At 44.7% G+C, this 16,038-nt stretch overlaps 1 protein-coding gene across 1 annotated transcript in view; it reads left to right on the top strand.

Annotated features, from left to right (window-relative positions):
* Positions 1-16,038, top strand: part of rfc2 (replication factor C (activator 1) 2) — a 37,671-nt gene extending 21,633 nt beyond the window's left edge. Inside the window, exons 5-11 of the mRNA XM_085964205.1 lie at positions 695-796; positions 2,061-2,161; positions 3,927-4,084; positions 6,140-6,205; positions 8,742-8,822; positions 9,617-9,730; positions 14,658-16,038. Of these exons, the coding sequence (XP_085820331.1) occupies positions 695-796; positions 2,061-2,161; positions 3,927-4,084; positions 6,140-6,205; positions 8,742-8,822; positions 9,617-9,730; positions 14,658-14,768 (733 nt within the window). The 3' untranslated portion in view covers positions 14,769-16,038. The remainder of the gene's footprint in view (positions 1-694; positions 797-2,060; positions 2,162-3,926; positions 4,085-6,139; positions 6,206-8,741; positions 8,823-9,616; positions 9,731-14,657) is intronic.

Below are 16,038 nucleotides of genomic sequence, written 5' to 3'. Positions count from 1 at the left end.
CCACATGCCTGCCCATAGACAGTGATTATTAGATTCATTGTTGAATAGATTCCCATATCAGAAGTGGGGCAGAACAGAGTAAAATTCCATCTACTCTGCCTCAACAATGTGCCTTAGCCCCCAGCCTCCGAAGAGCCACCCCTATTGGATAACTGGGAACCCTTCCATTTCTTATACCAGCTGCCCTTGTTTAACAAAATTTGAGACTAAATTTAATCTTTGGGCTGCATAATACAGGAAACTTTCGTTTAAACGGAGGTTAAATCTCCGGAATGCCCTATCCACCGGCAAAATTCAGGAGTCGGTTCAGATAACTTTTTTTACTTTTCGTTGCTTTTTTTCTTCATTCCTGGCTCTGCAAGCGTCTAGCTGAAGCTGTTGCTTAGCTACAGAGACGCTTGCAAGCTGCGCCGACTGTTTTGAAGCTGTTGCTAAGCAACAGGGTTTGTTGCTAGATACGGAGCTCAGAAGCTCCGTATGTTTTAACATTAGCGCTGGTTTCTCCGGCAGTGTTGATTGACCGGCACCAGCTCGGTCCCGTCGGTGCCGGATACCAGAAAGTTTCCTGTAGATCTAGCTTGACACTTATAATTGTTTTTGAAATGTCGGGTTAACATTCCAAATCTTATATTTTTAATATTAATGACATGATGACTTTGTAAATTGATATGAATATGGCTTGCCTTTGTTACAGAGGTATTGATGTGGTCAGAAACAAAATCAAAATGTTTGCCCAGCAGAAGGTCACACTACCAAAAGGTCGTCACAAAGTCATCATCCTGGATGAAGCCGACAGGTGAGAGGATTCCTGTACTTAAGTGTAAAAGTGCCGTTATCTGATTTGTAGTTTAGACTGAGGGGGCGGATAGACACCAACAACTCTTCAGCATGAGAGTGGTAGGCCTTTCCCTGCCAAAGTGTGTTTATGGTCAGTATCGAAATCTTCATTGCACTGCAGTTGTGATCAGCACCAAAAGCTGTGACTAAGGCAGAAGTAAGCATAAAATGACGGACGGCTTCAGGAGGTAGCTCTACAACGCTAGTCACTGCTCCTGGTGCTTTAGAAACACTGCATTTACATTATTGGGATGCACTGTATAAAACTAGACCTATACCTAAACAGCTGCTTGTGGGCAACCTCATATATGTGCAGTTTTAAAGTTGCTGTGACTTTCTGCCAATGACCACTAATTTCTACAATGGCTGGGGGGAGGTTTGTATAGGCCACTGACGGCAAACATCACCTGTGCCAGCTTGGCTCAGTAAAAGTGTGCTCGCCTTAGAGTCCGAATGTTGTGGGTTTATGTCTCGCTCCAGGACTTGAGCACATAGTCTATGCTGAAGCTTCCGTACTGTACTGAGGGAGTGTGGGATTGTTGGGAGCTGCTGTCTTTCAGATGAAATGTTAAACCTAAGACCTCATTTGTCTAGCAGGTGGATGTATAAGATCCCATGGCACCATTTAAAGAGCAGGGAGTTTACCTGCTCTCCTGACCAATAGTGATCCCTCAAACAACACCAGCAAAAAAAACACAGATTAACTGGTCCTTTTTATTTCAGATTAACTGGTCCTTCATCTCATTTGCTCTGTGGGACCACACTGTGCATAATTAATTTACAAACAGCAGGAACTACTTTAAAAGTAATTAATTGGTTGTGAAATACTTTGGGACATTCGGAGAACATGCCAAGGAGTTTTAAGAATCCAAGCTCTTTCTTTCAATAGAGGGCAGGTGTAAGCATTTCAATACAGTCCACTGCAGCCAAAAACATGGCCACCACTTTTGGCGGAACACAGCACCTCCACAATTGGTGCAGACTCGTTACTTTGTTGCTGGCAGTAAAGCCATTATTGATGGCAAAGTAAATGCGGTATGAGTGTAGTACGCACCAGCTCATTTAAAGGACTGGCATTTTATTAGCCAGTGTTGTCACTGAAGCATTTTTGTACCCCTCTAGAGGTTCATGCAGGGGAGCAGGGACTGAATATAGGGTGAGGAGAACTTGTAATTTATGTACGGTATAATCAAGCTATGTTACGTATTCTCTATGGTTTGTAGTATGACAGATGGAGCCCAACAAGCCCTAAGGAGGACAATGGAGATTTACTCTAAAACAACACGCTTTGCACTGGCATGCAACGCTTCAGACAAAATCATAGGTAGGTTTGTGCTGATCAGTTAAACTGTTACTAAATACATCTTCAGAAGGTGTTAATTTGGCCACTGTCCTGTTACTGGTTACTCTGACTGTTTTTCCACAGAGAGGATTTCGGCTAGTTTTAATCTGCACTTCGAAAAGCAATGTATATTCTCGCCAGTTTATTTTTTTTTTTTAAAGCAGTCAGGCAGTAAAGTGCTGCGAGAAGGTTGAAAAGACCGGAACTGTAGGGAGAGGCAGTTCTGCCCTGGGCTGTAGGATAGGATGCAAACTTAGTCAAGTAAGACGACCCACTGATGGGGAGGGGGAGGGTGTGGGGGAATGTGGCATACCCTTCTTGTCATATCATTACCCAAATACAAGTTGTACTGATTAAACGGAGGGTCTCTGACCATAACTGTTGCTCTGTATGTTTGCACCTTATCGTGGAATAAAGCCACTCAATACAAAACCAAGCCCATATCTCATCTAAAGTTAACTCGGTCCACCTTCAGAGTGACCCCTGGCGGATTGAAGCAATATTACATTAAGCTGGCACCATGTGTCTGTAGTGCCATCAAGGAATGTCATTTTTCTAAATTGCAAGGAGTGTTATAAAAAGTTTAAAGTAAATAATTGTTTTTCATATGATTTTGACAAAGCAGGTGTTGGCATAGTGGTGAATTGTGGAAATGTGACCACTCTGTCCTGGGACTGATTTATTCAGCTTGAGTCACTTGATGATGGGTTATTTTTAGTAACTCGCCACTTCCTGGCCTGGATCCTCTCTATGGAATGAATCCTACAGCTCTAAACATAGAATTAAGAGACGGCTTGTTCTGATTGGATGCTGGCCTGGAAGGACTGCATCACATGAGCTTGACAGGCTGTGGCAGCTAGCTGCAAACTGATGAATTTTCATTGTGTTTTATTTGATAGAGAGGGCACGAGAAAGGGATGCAAAAGTAAAGTGCCCTTTACTTGCTGCTGTATAATTAAACCAATTTTTTTTAAAAGTAGCCATTATCGGCTGTTTAAATAAATACTGCTAATGCTGTACCACACGTTGTAGTGTTTACTGCTGTCTTGAATATGGTTGATTAGGTGTATCCTGTGCACTGGAGATGGATCATTCAACAGATCCAATGACAACTGTGCCATAGGTTCTTACACAAATCAGTCAGGAAATCAACTATGTGCTCATTTTACCTGCACTGTAGTCGGGTTCATTGTGGTTGCCAACTTATTAAAATTAAGTATTTGACTAAAAATACCAGTGCAATTGCAAAGGGTGCATGTTGTTTGGAAGTACAGGATACGTCCGGTAATGGGGATGTGTCGGGTACTAATTGCTACATAATCCTACATGTTACACAAGAAGATCTTTTGCATTCGTCCTGCTGTACCTTTGTCGTCTTCTTTTTGTGTGTTGCACCTTAAAACTGCTGGTCAGAGGCAACCTCAGTGGGTGTTTTGTACAAAATCCCCTTTACAGTGACATCCCATGAAGGAAATGCTGGACCGAGAGCTCTATCCCCAATCACTGGAGAGGAAATTCATGATATCATTGAAGAAAGATTCTTCTCGTTATGGCCATTTCGACACTGCCTCATGACCAGTCCAGCAAAGCACCAGAACTAACTTAGAAAACTAGATTATCAGAAAGATGCACCTTTACCCTAAAGTGTTCAGAATCCATTCAGTGCAGGATGCTGTAATTGTATCTACTGGCTGTTAGTGATCAGTGTACTATCATGTTTCATTTTCTAACCTCGGTGTACTCACAGAGCCTATCCAGTCTCGCTGTGCTGTCCTACGTTACACAAAGCTCACCGATGCCCAGGTCCTTGCGCGACTGATGCAGGTGGTTGAGCAGGAGAATGTCCAATATACAGATGACGGACTGGAAGCCATCATCTTCACAGCACAAGGAGACATGAGACAGGTAAGATTGGATTTTGTCGTGGTACTCAATCGGAGCATAGCATGAGGGTGCTGACCGTTAGATGTTAAGTATTGACACCAGCCAGTAGAGCAGGTATGCCACTTGTAGAAGACCCCTCTATAGTACAGTTCTGCCACAAGCTTTTCCCAACATCATCATCAACAACAACTTGCATTTATATAGCACCTTTAACATAGTAAAACATCCTAAGGCGCTCGACAGGAGCGTCTGCAAACACAATTTGACACCAAGCCGCATAAGATGATATTAGGACAGGTGACCTATCTTGGCTTGGTCAAAGGGGTAAGTTTTAAGGAGCATCTTAAAGGAGGAGCGAGGGAGGTAGTGAGGAGGAGCGAGGGAGGCAGTGAGGAGGAGCGAGGGAGGCAGTGAGGAGGAGCGAGGGAGGCAGTGAGGAGGAGCGAGGGAGGCAGTGAGGAGGAGCGAGGGAGGCAGTGAGGAGGAGCGAGGGAGGCAGTGAGGAGGAGCGAGGGAGGCAGTGAGGAGGAGCGAGGGAGGCAGTGAGGAGGAGCGAGGGAGGCAGTGAGGAGGAGCGAGGGAGGCAGTGAGGAGGAGCGAGGGAGGCAGTGAGGAGGAGCGAGGGAGGCAGTGAGGAGGAGCGAGGGAGGCAGTGAGGAGGAGCGAGGGAGGCAGTGAGGAGGAGCGAGGGAGGCAGTGAGGAGGAGCGAGGGAGGCAGTGAGGAGGAGAGAGGGAGGCAGTGAGGAGGAGAGAGGGAGGCAGTGAGGAGGAGAGAGGGAGGCAGTGAGGAGGAGAGAGGGAGGCAGTGAGGAGGAGAGAGGGAGGCAGTGAGGAGGAGAGAGGGAGGCAGTGAGGAGGAGAGAGGGAGGCAGTGAGGAGGAGAGAGGGAGGCAGTGAGGAGGAGAGAGGGAGGCAGTGAGGAGGAGAGAGGGAGGCAGTGAGGAGGAGAGAGGGAGGCAGTGAGGAGGAGAGAGGGAGGCAGTGAGGAGGAGAGAGGGAGGCAGTGAGGAGGAGAGAGGGAGGCAGTGAGGAGGAGAGAGGGGGGCAGTGAGGAGGAGAGAGGGGGGCAGTGAGGAGGAGAGAGGGGGGCAGTGAGGAGGAGAGAGGGGGGCAGTGAGGAGGAGAGAGGGGGGCAGTGAGGAGGAGAGAGGGGGGCAGTGAGGAGGAGAGAGGGGGGCAGTGAGGAGGAGAGCGGGGGGCAGTGAGGAGGAGAGCGGGGGGCAGTGAGGAGAGCGGGGGGCAGTGAGGAGGAGAGCGGGGGGCAGTGAGGAGGAGAGCGGGGGGCAGTGAGGAGGAGAGCGGGGGGCAGTGAGGAGGAGAGCGGGGGGCAGTGAGGAGGAGAGCGGGGGGCAGTGAGGAGGAGAGCGGGGGGCAGTGAGGAGGAGAGCGGGGGGCAGTGAGGAGGAGAGCGGGGGGCAGTGAGGAGGAGAGCGGGGGGCAGTGAGGAGGAGAGCGGGGGGCAGTGAGGAGGAGAGCGGGGGGCAGTGAGGAGGAGAGCGGGGGGCAGTGAGGAGGAGAGCGGGGGGCAGTGAGGAGGAGACGTTTAGGGAGGGAATTCCAGAGTTTAGATAAATTTACATTGATAAATGTAAGTGAGGTGTTTGTTTATGAATTTTTGTCCTCGTCCCATGAAGGATATCGGTGTTAAGGTATGGAAGATTTTTGCTTTCAGTTCCGGTATCTCAATCAGATGTAAAGTGAATGGCCTTTCACTCATCCCCAATACTGTGCTCTCGGCCCAATATCACAATCACCCCCTCTTGCAACGTGACATTCCCATTTCCAATTTCCATTTGCTTCTGGTTGAGATAGCTAATTAACATCAAATTATAGACCGTTTTGACCAAACATTCTTGGAACTGGGTTGAGTCTGTCTGGACTCCTTTCACGCCGAAAGAGGAGCCTTTATCCTGTTCCTGTGAGCTGGATTTGAGTGTAGCCAAGCTTTCGTATTACAGTATGTTCACTTTGAATAGAAACTCTAATGTAGGGATTCCTAGTTGTCCATTTCTTGGCTAATTTATTTTGGTTTTAATTTTTGGGCTTCTGGATCTAATTTTTTTTTACCTTAACAGGCTTTGAACAACTTGCAGTCAACACATTCGGGATTTGGGTTTGTCAACAGTGAAAATGTTTTCAAGGTAAGTGCTTAGAATTCTTGTAAAAAGAACGAACTAGGATTTTTATAGCACCTTTCACAAATCTCCGGACTTCCCAAAGCACTTGAAGCTTATGATCAGTTAATCTGTTTTCGGTGGTGCTTACTGAGGGATGAATGGTGGCTGGGACACTGGGAGAATTCGCAGCTCCTCATCAAATAATGCTATGGGATTCTTAACGTTCACCTGAACAGACAGACGAGGCCCTGGTTTAACATCTTATCTGAAAGACGGATGCCTCCAACAATACAGTACTCCCTCAGTATTGCACTGAAGTATCGGCCCGGATTTATGTGCTCGAGCAAGAATGCTACCACTGAGCCAGTCTTGCACTTGTTTAGTTACAGAATGTCGCTGTTACTTTACACCATACATCGATTATTTTTCTTAGTGTTTGATGCTGTTCAGTGATTTTTGTTTTTGTTTTGTTAGATCTGGCCTGAACTGCCTGAATATTGTTTTTCTTTTTAACAGTAGAATGCATCTTCCTCTCGTAACACAATTTTCTCCATTGCATGTTTATAAAAAAAAAACAGAACTGTTGCCTCCTTAATGCATAAAAACTCATTTTCACTCCATTGCTCTTGCACATGCGTTCATGAAGATTAGTATAGTGCTGCTTTCTAGTTGCTTTAATGTGACCACAATGGTTTTGGCCTTGATGTGCACCATTGCTGTTGTGTTATAATGACTTACATTTTCATTGTTTTATTAATGCATTGAGTTATTGAGCAGTATTTTGCCGCAAATCTTTTTAAAGACTTTGTTATAAATCTCATCATTCATCAAGAAACTACTCGTGAAATAACACTGGACGGCCAGCTGGTGGCGCCGTCCAAGGAGTATAAATACTCGGACATTTTGTAAGACAAGGAACTAGTGAAGTACAACTAGACCTCCATGTTCTGAAACAAGTTGATTAAAGCCTTGCTTTATACTCAAACCAAGTGCGGAGTGAGTTTTATTATGTCCGACTTTTTTTTATACAGATTATTCTGATTCACTACTGTTTAAGTTTTTTTTTTACATTTTTAAGCGACTGATGGTACGTTTGACAGTCCCGTGTTAGCTAGGTCCTTCCTGGGAGCACAGGATTGGTGAATTCACACCAATGCAAGCTTAAGTGGATTGGAGTTTAGATGTCAACTTGGCTCAGTTGGTAGCACTCTCACCTCTGAGTCAAGCTTGTGGGTTCAAGCTGCACTGTGGATTTAAGCACATAATCTAGGCTGACCCTCAGTGCAGTACCGAGGGAGTGCTGCATTGCTGGAGGTGCCACCTTGTCTGTGAGCCGTTAATCCAAGGTCCTGCCTGCCAATTCAGATGGATGTAAAAGATCTCGAGGTACTTTTCAAAGAAAAGCAAAAAAGCTCTCCATGTCCTGACCAATTACAACCGCCAAATAAAACACATTGGCCTAGAAATTGGGTTGGGGCGCCAAAGTGGCGCAAAAGTCGCCTGAGCGCAGGATTTAGCGCAGCGATCGGAGTAATACCGATCGCCAGAAATTCAGTTTCAGTGCCCCTCGAGGGACACGGGGCGAGGCTCGAGACGCTCCGCGTCCCTCTTAGGGAGCTGAAACTGATTATCGCAGCGCAACGTGCCGCAGCGCCACATGCTGCGGTACTGCAGGCCTTCCTCCCACTGTTAAGGGGGAGGTGCCTGCAACAGCGCGATCCCCGCTCGCAAGTGCCAGCAAATGAGCCCGGCACCAAGGAGAAGTGCCGGGCTCTCGGGAAACAGCCGGCAATGCCGCGGGGGGGGGGGGGGGGGGGGGTTAGGAGGCCGGGGACGAAGGTGCTGGCAGGCGGCCGCCCCGCACCTCCACCTTAACTTGCGCCGCTGCTGGCACAGTAAGGCCCCGTGAACCGGGCGCGGGTAGCGAACGGCGCAACTGCGCTGTTCGCTACCAAATATCGCGAACGGGGCACGAATGGGGCGCTGCGCACACCGATGACGTCATCGGTGGCGGCGCAGCGCAACAGGCTAACGCCACCATTAGCGCCCCTCCTGAATATCGCGGGAGGCGCAGCCAGTGGCGCTACAGCCACTGCCTGCCTCTTTAGGCGCTAACAGGTGGCGCTACTCACCCAATTTCTCCCTCATTATCCGGTTATTCACTTAATTTCTATTTGTGGAATCATCCAAGTTGCTGCTGCATCTACCAACGTAATAGTAATTACATTCAAGAGTAATACATTGACTGTATAGTACTTTGGAACATCCTGAGGATGTACTAAGGCGCTATATAAATAGACTTTTCTCCGTTTTTAAGTATTTGAGTGTGCACGCAACTGTCAGCTATAGTTGGGCAAGTACACATCTTGCAGATGGTTGAGATATTCTGGTTGGGTTTGTGTAGGAGTCAAAACAATGACTTATGAAAATCCTTACAGCAGACTTGGGAGGAAAAATTACAGCAACTTTAGCTAGTTACAGGCAAAACCACTGAAGATACTACATGTTCTGATCCATTATAGTTCTATCCTTCTCTAACTGACAGCCCTGTTTCCAATAGGTGTGTGATGAGCCTCATCCACTCTTGGTAAAAGAGATGATTCAGCACTGTGTGAATGCAAACATCGACGAGGCATACAAGGTAGGTTCTACATGGTGACACTATCATTTGTCCAAGTTTATAGTTAAATCTCAAACACATTTATCGATGTCCCCTCCTCAAGCTTTAATTTTTCAGCTAAGAATGCTGGAAGTACACAGCAGGCCCATCAGCATGTGCAAAGACAAATGACAGGTTAATGTTTCGAGTGTAGATGCTTCATCAGAACAGTTCTACACCCAAAACAGAACCACCTCTCTCTCTCTCTCTCTCTCTCTCTCTCCCTCCATTCCCAAAATCTCCTCCTACTCCCAAGATTATTCAGCAGGGTCAGGATGTTCCCAATACTCTCAATAATAAACTGCTGCCTCTGACTCTCTTCTGCAATCTCCTCCAACACCAAGCGCGAGGAGCTCATGGGCTGCTTTGTCTGAAAGATTGTGACTATCTGCTTGACTGCCTCATCCCTCTTTAATTTCACCTCCATCTCCCCTCCCTCCGCTCCCCATCATGGCCTTCTCCTTGTGGCAGCTATCTTTCGTCCTTCAAAACTGCTGTCATCACACCCTCCTCAAAAAGCTGTGAGCCCTGTATGTGCTGCCCCATCTCTAACCCCTTGCCCGCTCTTAAGGTCTGCAAGAGTGTCGTCACTGCCACACCTCTACTCACCTCCATTCACATTTCATAATTCTATTTTAATCTAGTTTTTCAGCTGGTAGCCGATTAATTTGCAGCATTTTTTCCCGCAGTGTGATTATTTGGCACGGGAGTGTTTCATTGTCCTTGGTGTTTGCTGATCATCTATCTGTTGTATGCCTGTTATTTTTCATCTGCAGGTTGTTGCTCACCTCTGGAAGCTGGGTTACTCGCCCGAGGACATCATTGGCAACGTCTTCAGAGTCTGCAAAACTTTCCAAATGCAGGAGTACTTGAAACTGGAGTTTATCAAGGTGAGAAAGGTTAAAGCCCTGGAGCCTAGATTATCCGAACAGCTTTACTTTAAAATAAGTGGCATTAAAAAAAATACCCCTCAGAAAAACAGCATGCTTCTATTTGACTTGATCAGCTTGAACTGCTTGGGTGCGTCCTTGCCTCTGGGTCAGATGGTAGAGGGTTTGTGCTCCACACCAGAATTTGAGCACATCATCGAGGCTGACGTTCCAGTGTAGTACTGAGAGAATTCAGCATTGTCGGAGGTGTCACCCTGCAGACAGCAGAGACCTCATCTGCCTGTTCTGGTGGATGTTAAAGATCCCATAACCCTATTATATAACCCTAGGGTTCTGGTGCACTTCAATGTAACAGCAATAAATGCTTCATTGTGTGTGATGTGTTTTGAGACATTTCTGAGATGACCTAAGGTACTATACGAATACAAGTCTTCCACACAGAGGAAGATGTTGAAAGGAAATAGTTTTCACTATTGCTTGCTTGTTTCCCTTAACGTGTGCGGGAGTAAAACAGCATGCAACATTTATGTTTTGAGCAAGGGAAGACCATTGGTTAATCCTAGCCTACCCTCCTATTGGGCTCCTTGCTGTAATTCTGAAACCATTGTCCTATATCCCATTTACTGGCAGGAAGTCATCCAGTCCCTTTTATATTAAAAAAAAAACTTGCCATGGTTTTCAATTTCACCACTTCTGCTGGTGATTTATTCAATAATTCGACCCTTTTACAGGAAGAAAGTTGCCTAAATTTCTTTTGCTTTGATGCCTTTTGATTTTCTTTTACAAAGTAGAAGCTTGACGCACCATGCTTGTTCTGATGCCAACCCTGCAAGTGGAATTAACTGCTCTAATTCCATTTCCATGCTCTTCATATCCATTATACTGTTACTTTTCAAATACTTATCCAATTCCCTTTTAAATGATATATTCTTTGCCTCAATAACCACTTGTGCTTTTAAAGCATTCCATATTCTAATGACCCTATGTATGAAAACATACAGGAAACTTTCGATTTACCGGCACCTAAATAACCGGAAATCTCGGTTAACCGGCAAAATTCAGGAGTAGGTTCAGGTAACTTTTATTACTTGCCTTCCTCTATCTGTTGCTGTGCAAGGGTGTGGCTGCAGCTGTTGCTAAGCTACAGAGACGCTTGGAACTTGTGGCCATTGTTCTGAACCTGTTGCTAAGCAACAGGGTTTGTTGCTTTATACGGAGCTCTCATCTCCTCGTATCTTTTACTATAGCTTTCGGTTATCTGGAATTTTTGATGAACTGGCACCATGTCGGTCCTGTCGGTGCCGGATAAAAAAAGTTTCCTGTAACTACTAATCTCCTATTTCATTCTTCTGGTGATCATCCTGAGTTTATGCCCCCTTCTTACCAATTTGCTAACCACTGGAAATTATCTTTCACTATTTACCTGCTCAATTCCTTTCATAATCTTGCAAGCCTCCATTAGATCCCCCTCCCCTCTTAATATTTTCTGTTTCAATTAAATAGCCCAATTTCTAGTTAAATTCTAGTAAATCGCCAGTGTAGCCTCAACATGTCTCTAATATCCTTCTTCTACTGGGGCGCCCCAAACTGCTAGTTGTATTCTAACTGTGGCCTAACCAATATCCTCACTTGCTGTTTTTATATTTAATGCCACCATGTATAAAACCCAGAATCCCATTTGCTTTATGACCTTTTCTCTCCACTTTTTAAAGACCCTGTACCTGCACCTCCAGCGCTCTCTTCCTCCACTCTGAACAATGTCATTGCTTAGGGTATACTTTCTTTCACTGTTCCTTTTCCCAAAATGTGCCACTTCACATTTCTCAGTACCTGTCATATATCTGCCCAGTCTTCTAACCTGTCTCTATTGTCCTCTATTCTTCCTCAGTGTGTCATGCTTCTAATTTTGCATCATCACAAAATTTCAATATCTTTCCTTTTGTACCTATGTCCATGTCACATATAAGTGGAAAGCAAGAGGTCACACCACTATCCACATCCTACCACTCTCTTCTGCTCCTTAGCCATTTCTCTAACCATATGCCATAATTTTCGTAACAAATCTCTTTTGTGACACCTTATTCCACACCTTCCAAAAATCCTTGTGCAACATCCACAGCGTTCCCTTTATCTCTACGCTTTCCTCAAAAAAACCGATGAAACTGGTCAAGCGAACCTGTCCTTTCCGAGTCCATGCTGACTATCCTTTGCTTTTCTCTGCATTAATTTTACCCCATATTATAAACTATAGAAGTTTAACTCTAGCACAGGTAAAACTAATTGGCCAGTAATTTCCTAGCTTAGCCCTTTTCTCCTTGAGCAGGGGAGTACCAGTTGCCATTTTTCATCCTTTGACACAATTCGTGCTTCCAAATATTATCAAAGATTCTGGTTAATGTCTCTGTTACATTCCCTCAGGATACATACCATCTGGGTTTGGTGACTCTTCTACTTTTAGCCCCATTAACTTCTGGAATAGTTTCTTCTTGAATATTTATCTTCAGTTGTGGTTCTTCCACATCTCCTCAGAAACCTACAGTCCCACTTTCACCTTCCTCTGTTAAAGAAGAACCTGAGGCAAAATACTTACCAAGTATTTCAGCTGCCGAGAGCCTTTATCTCCCTTTAACTATACCTTTACATGTGTGTTCATAAAAACTGTTGCTGTTTCCCTTTATGTTGACTTGTTCTTGACATGACCAACCTCCCTTTTTTTATACTGTTTGCTGCTTACAGCTTTCTTATGTAGTCTCTAAACGCCCCCCTCCCCATATGTCTCCTTTTTTTTAAAAACTTTATTTTTGCTCCAATCTCTCCATTTATCCATGAACTCCAAGCCTTTGACATACTTAATCCATATTATTCACCACCAACTTCAATATCTTCCATTGCTGGTGCTGGTTTGATTTGCCAGTTTTCCAACCATATTACAGGAAACTTTGGTTTATCCGGAAGTTGTATGTCCGGAAACCTCGATCTACCAGCAGAAATCAGGAGCCGTTTTGTTAGGTTTTTTTTCTTCTCGTGGCTTTGTTTTCAACAGTCGGGCTCTGGAAAATCTCTCTGAAGCTGTTGCTAAGCTACAGAGACGCTTCCAAGGTACGGGCCGACTGTTTACAAGCTGTTGCTAAGCAACAGTGTTTGTTGTCAGATACGGAGATGAAAACCTCCGTATGCTTCAACATTAACTTTGTATGTCCGACAGTTTTGATAGATCGGCAACAGCTCGGTCCCGTCGGTGCCGGATACAACAAAGTTTTCTGTAATCTGGGCAACGGCCCCTTTCAGCCCACATATTGGCTAATTAATGTGCACTTAATTTGATTAAAGTCACTATTTCCCAAGTGTTCTATCTTTAGGTTGCTTACTTGTCCTGTTTTCGTGACCAGAATCATTTCAGCATCTCTGTTCAACTTGCAGCTTGTATTAGACACGCTGGGGTGGAGCTTCTGTGTTGGGCGCAATCGGCAATCTGGGCGCAAATTGCGCTTGAAATGCCGCTGTTTTTCCAAAGTGAAGTTCTGGTTCAAGCTTCCGCCCAAACTCATTTGCATAATCGCAAACCTAAAATCTTCCATGAGCCAGCGCAATTGGGCAGTGTGATCGAACGTAATTGTTTATTTTTCTTTGCATTAAAAATATTCATTGATGTATTTGAGTGGTAACCTGGTGCAGTTTTATTAATACAGCTGAAAATGGGTTTATCTCAAAAAATAAGGATTTTTATTAAGTGTCTAGTCCACCACCTGTGAGTAACCTGATTTTAAATCACTGAAAATGACTTTAAAAAACTATACAAAACCATTTACTAGTTTCATTGGTGTACACGAGTCTGTTTATTCGTCAATTAAATATTTAAAATTTTTTAAAACCTGCCTTTGTACCAAAAAAACCTAGCTTAATTTGAGGAGCCTTCTCAGACGGGTGCAATCGCCATCCTCATTATTTTGATCTGGGAGCCAAGCCAGTTTTGTGGGCAGGACTGGCTTCCAGCGCAATGTTTTTTAAACCAGTGTTAAAGATCACGGAAACTTGATTTACACGCGACATAACTTGCGTTTAAATTTCCGCAATCTTTTACGCTGGTTTGCCTGCTTTCAGGCGAATTGCCCTGGTAAAACCAACGGAAACTTTAGGCCGCTATAATGGTTGGATCGTGGCTTCACATTCACAGTTCCTTGTGAATTGATCTTGTTGGGACCATTAGGAGCAAGTTGAGGTTGGGTTTTTCTCCTCCGTTAGAAGTTGGTAGCACAATGACGTTGATTAGAAGCATGGAGCAGATCACCTGCATCTTAATTAGTGCCACAGGAATGGGTCCTGGGAAAATGAGAGGAAAACAAGGAATAAAAGGACGGTTGAGTGATGGTGTTGTGGTCCTTTCTTACAGAAACCCATGTTTGAACCCATCTTGGAATAACAAATGAGTATTTTCTCTTTGTAACGAGACTGGGCAGTCTTGCTCTGAACCCCATTTGGTTCGATCCCACAATATAAAACTGGCCAATATTTAGTGCTGATTTGCAGAAGGGACGGCTCATATGGAAATGTCAGACTAGAGTGAATGTCTTTTGCGTTTAGGGTTCATTGTTTGAAGTAGAGCTTTACGTAGTTCATATTGTGCCTGATTTAGGCAGGTTTAATGCTGTTATAAAAGGAGAAAATTCCTCGTACATCCTTCACCTTCATTACCACAAAACTCGCCACCTCCGTGGAAAGAAGTGGCAAGAAGGTGAAACCGAATTGCAGAGCAAAGCTGCTGTTGTACACCCAATTTTGATTTGTTACGGCAATTATGGCACATGGTTAGAGAAATGGCTAAGAAACAGAAAGGCTTTGAAACCAAGATGTAACTAGTAGACATTGAGCTGAAAGTTTGTCAATGATTTAAAAAAACCAAATTCTCCTGTCTTCTCACTCCCTGCAGGAGATTGGATACACTCATATGAGGATTGCAGAAGGGGTGAATTCCTTGTTGCAAATGGCTGGACTGCTCGCTCGACTTTGCCAAAAGACTGCGGCGCCACCTGCAAGTTAATGCATGCGTCGTAATCTCCAGGGTACATTTGTTTTCAAAGGCTAGATTTAAGTTTGTTACAGACTTGTGTGTTAAGTGTCTGTAAAGACTATCATTAGATATCTCCTATCGGACACTTTTCCTGTATATATAGGATTCTATAGTTTTATACTTCTGTATCTCCGCTTTTGTCACTTTCTGGAGCTTGTTTAAAGTTCACAGAATAAATGCAAAAATCTTAATGTTCACAAATCAGTGTCGTTGAATTGTGCTGATGTTGGGCAAATTTTCTTTTGTTACTGACTGCAGAGCAAGGCATTACCTGACATCTATTTTAGCAAACGTGACTGTCTTCTTTGCTTCTCTACTTGAAGCAGTGTTTGCAGCGGTCTTTCATTGGTATTTTCACGTAGAAGGGATCAGCATTTATGGATTAAGGCAGAGAAAAACAGCAATCGTAATTCTGAAGATGTAAGTTATTGGTATTAAATTTACAATGAACATATTTCTCAGTGTGGAAAAAGACAACCACAGAGCACAGATTTGAGCGAGTGGAAACTAAAAGCTTAACCTTGTGCCTAAACATAGAAACATAGAAGATAGGAGCAGGAGTAGGCCATTCGGCCCTTCGAGCCTGCTCCGCCATTCAACGAGATCATGGCTGATCATCCAAACCCTCGCACCCGATCCCTACACCGACAGCCATCCCACACAAGCCCTATCCCCGTAACCCCACCTAACACTAAGGGCCAATTTTTATCATGGCCAATCAACCTAACCCGCACATCTTTGGACTGTGGGAGGAAACCGGAGCACCCGGAGAAAACCCACGCAAACACGGGGAGAATGTGCAAACTCCACACAGACAGTCACCCGAGGCCGAATTTGAACACGGGTCCCTGGCGCTGTGAGGCAACAGTGCTAACCACTATGCCACCGTGCTGCCTAGAATTTCAAAGTTGGAGGCGGTTATTCTTTCTGCGCTGTACATTGTATGCACATATATAAACAGGCCATTTGGCCCAAGTGTTTATGCTCCACACGAGCTTCCTCCCAAACTATTTTGTTTTATTTTATTTTGACACGGATGTTGCTGGCATCTTGACTTGCCTGTTTCATGGATGGGTTTTAATATTCTGTTCTCGTGTAGATTTTGCCTTGTAGCCTGTGCAAGTTTCTTGATAAGATACTGACTCAATGGCAGGTAATCGCCTGTACTGTTCCTTCTCGCCTACTCCAGTTATTCATGAAATAAATTGGCAATGAACTCACTGCAGGGGGTTTTCACCTA

Source organism: Somniosus microcephalus, chromosome 22 (assembly GCF_052327205.1).
Source record: "Somniosus microcephalus isolate GS21.2 chromosome 22, FLI_Smic_1.0, whole genome shotgun sequence".
NCBI classification, from domain to species: domain Eukaryota; kingdom Metazoa; phylum Chordata; class Chondrichthyes; order Squaliformes; family Somniosidae; genus Somniosus; species Somniosus microcephalus.
Note: the sequence above shows the minus strand (reverse complement) of the source record. Positions and strands in the feature narration are given on the sequence as shown.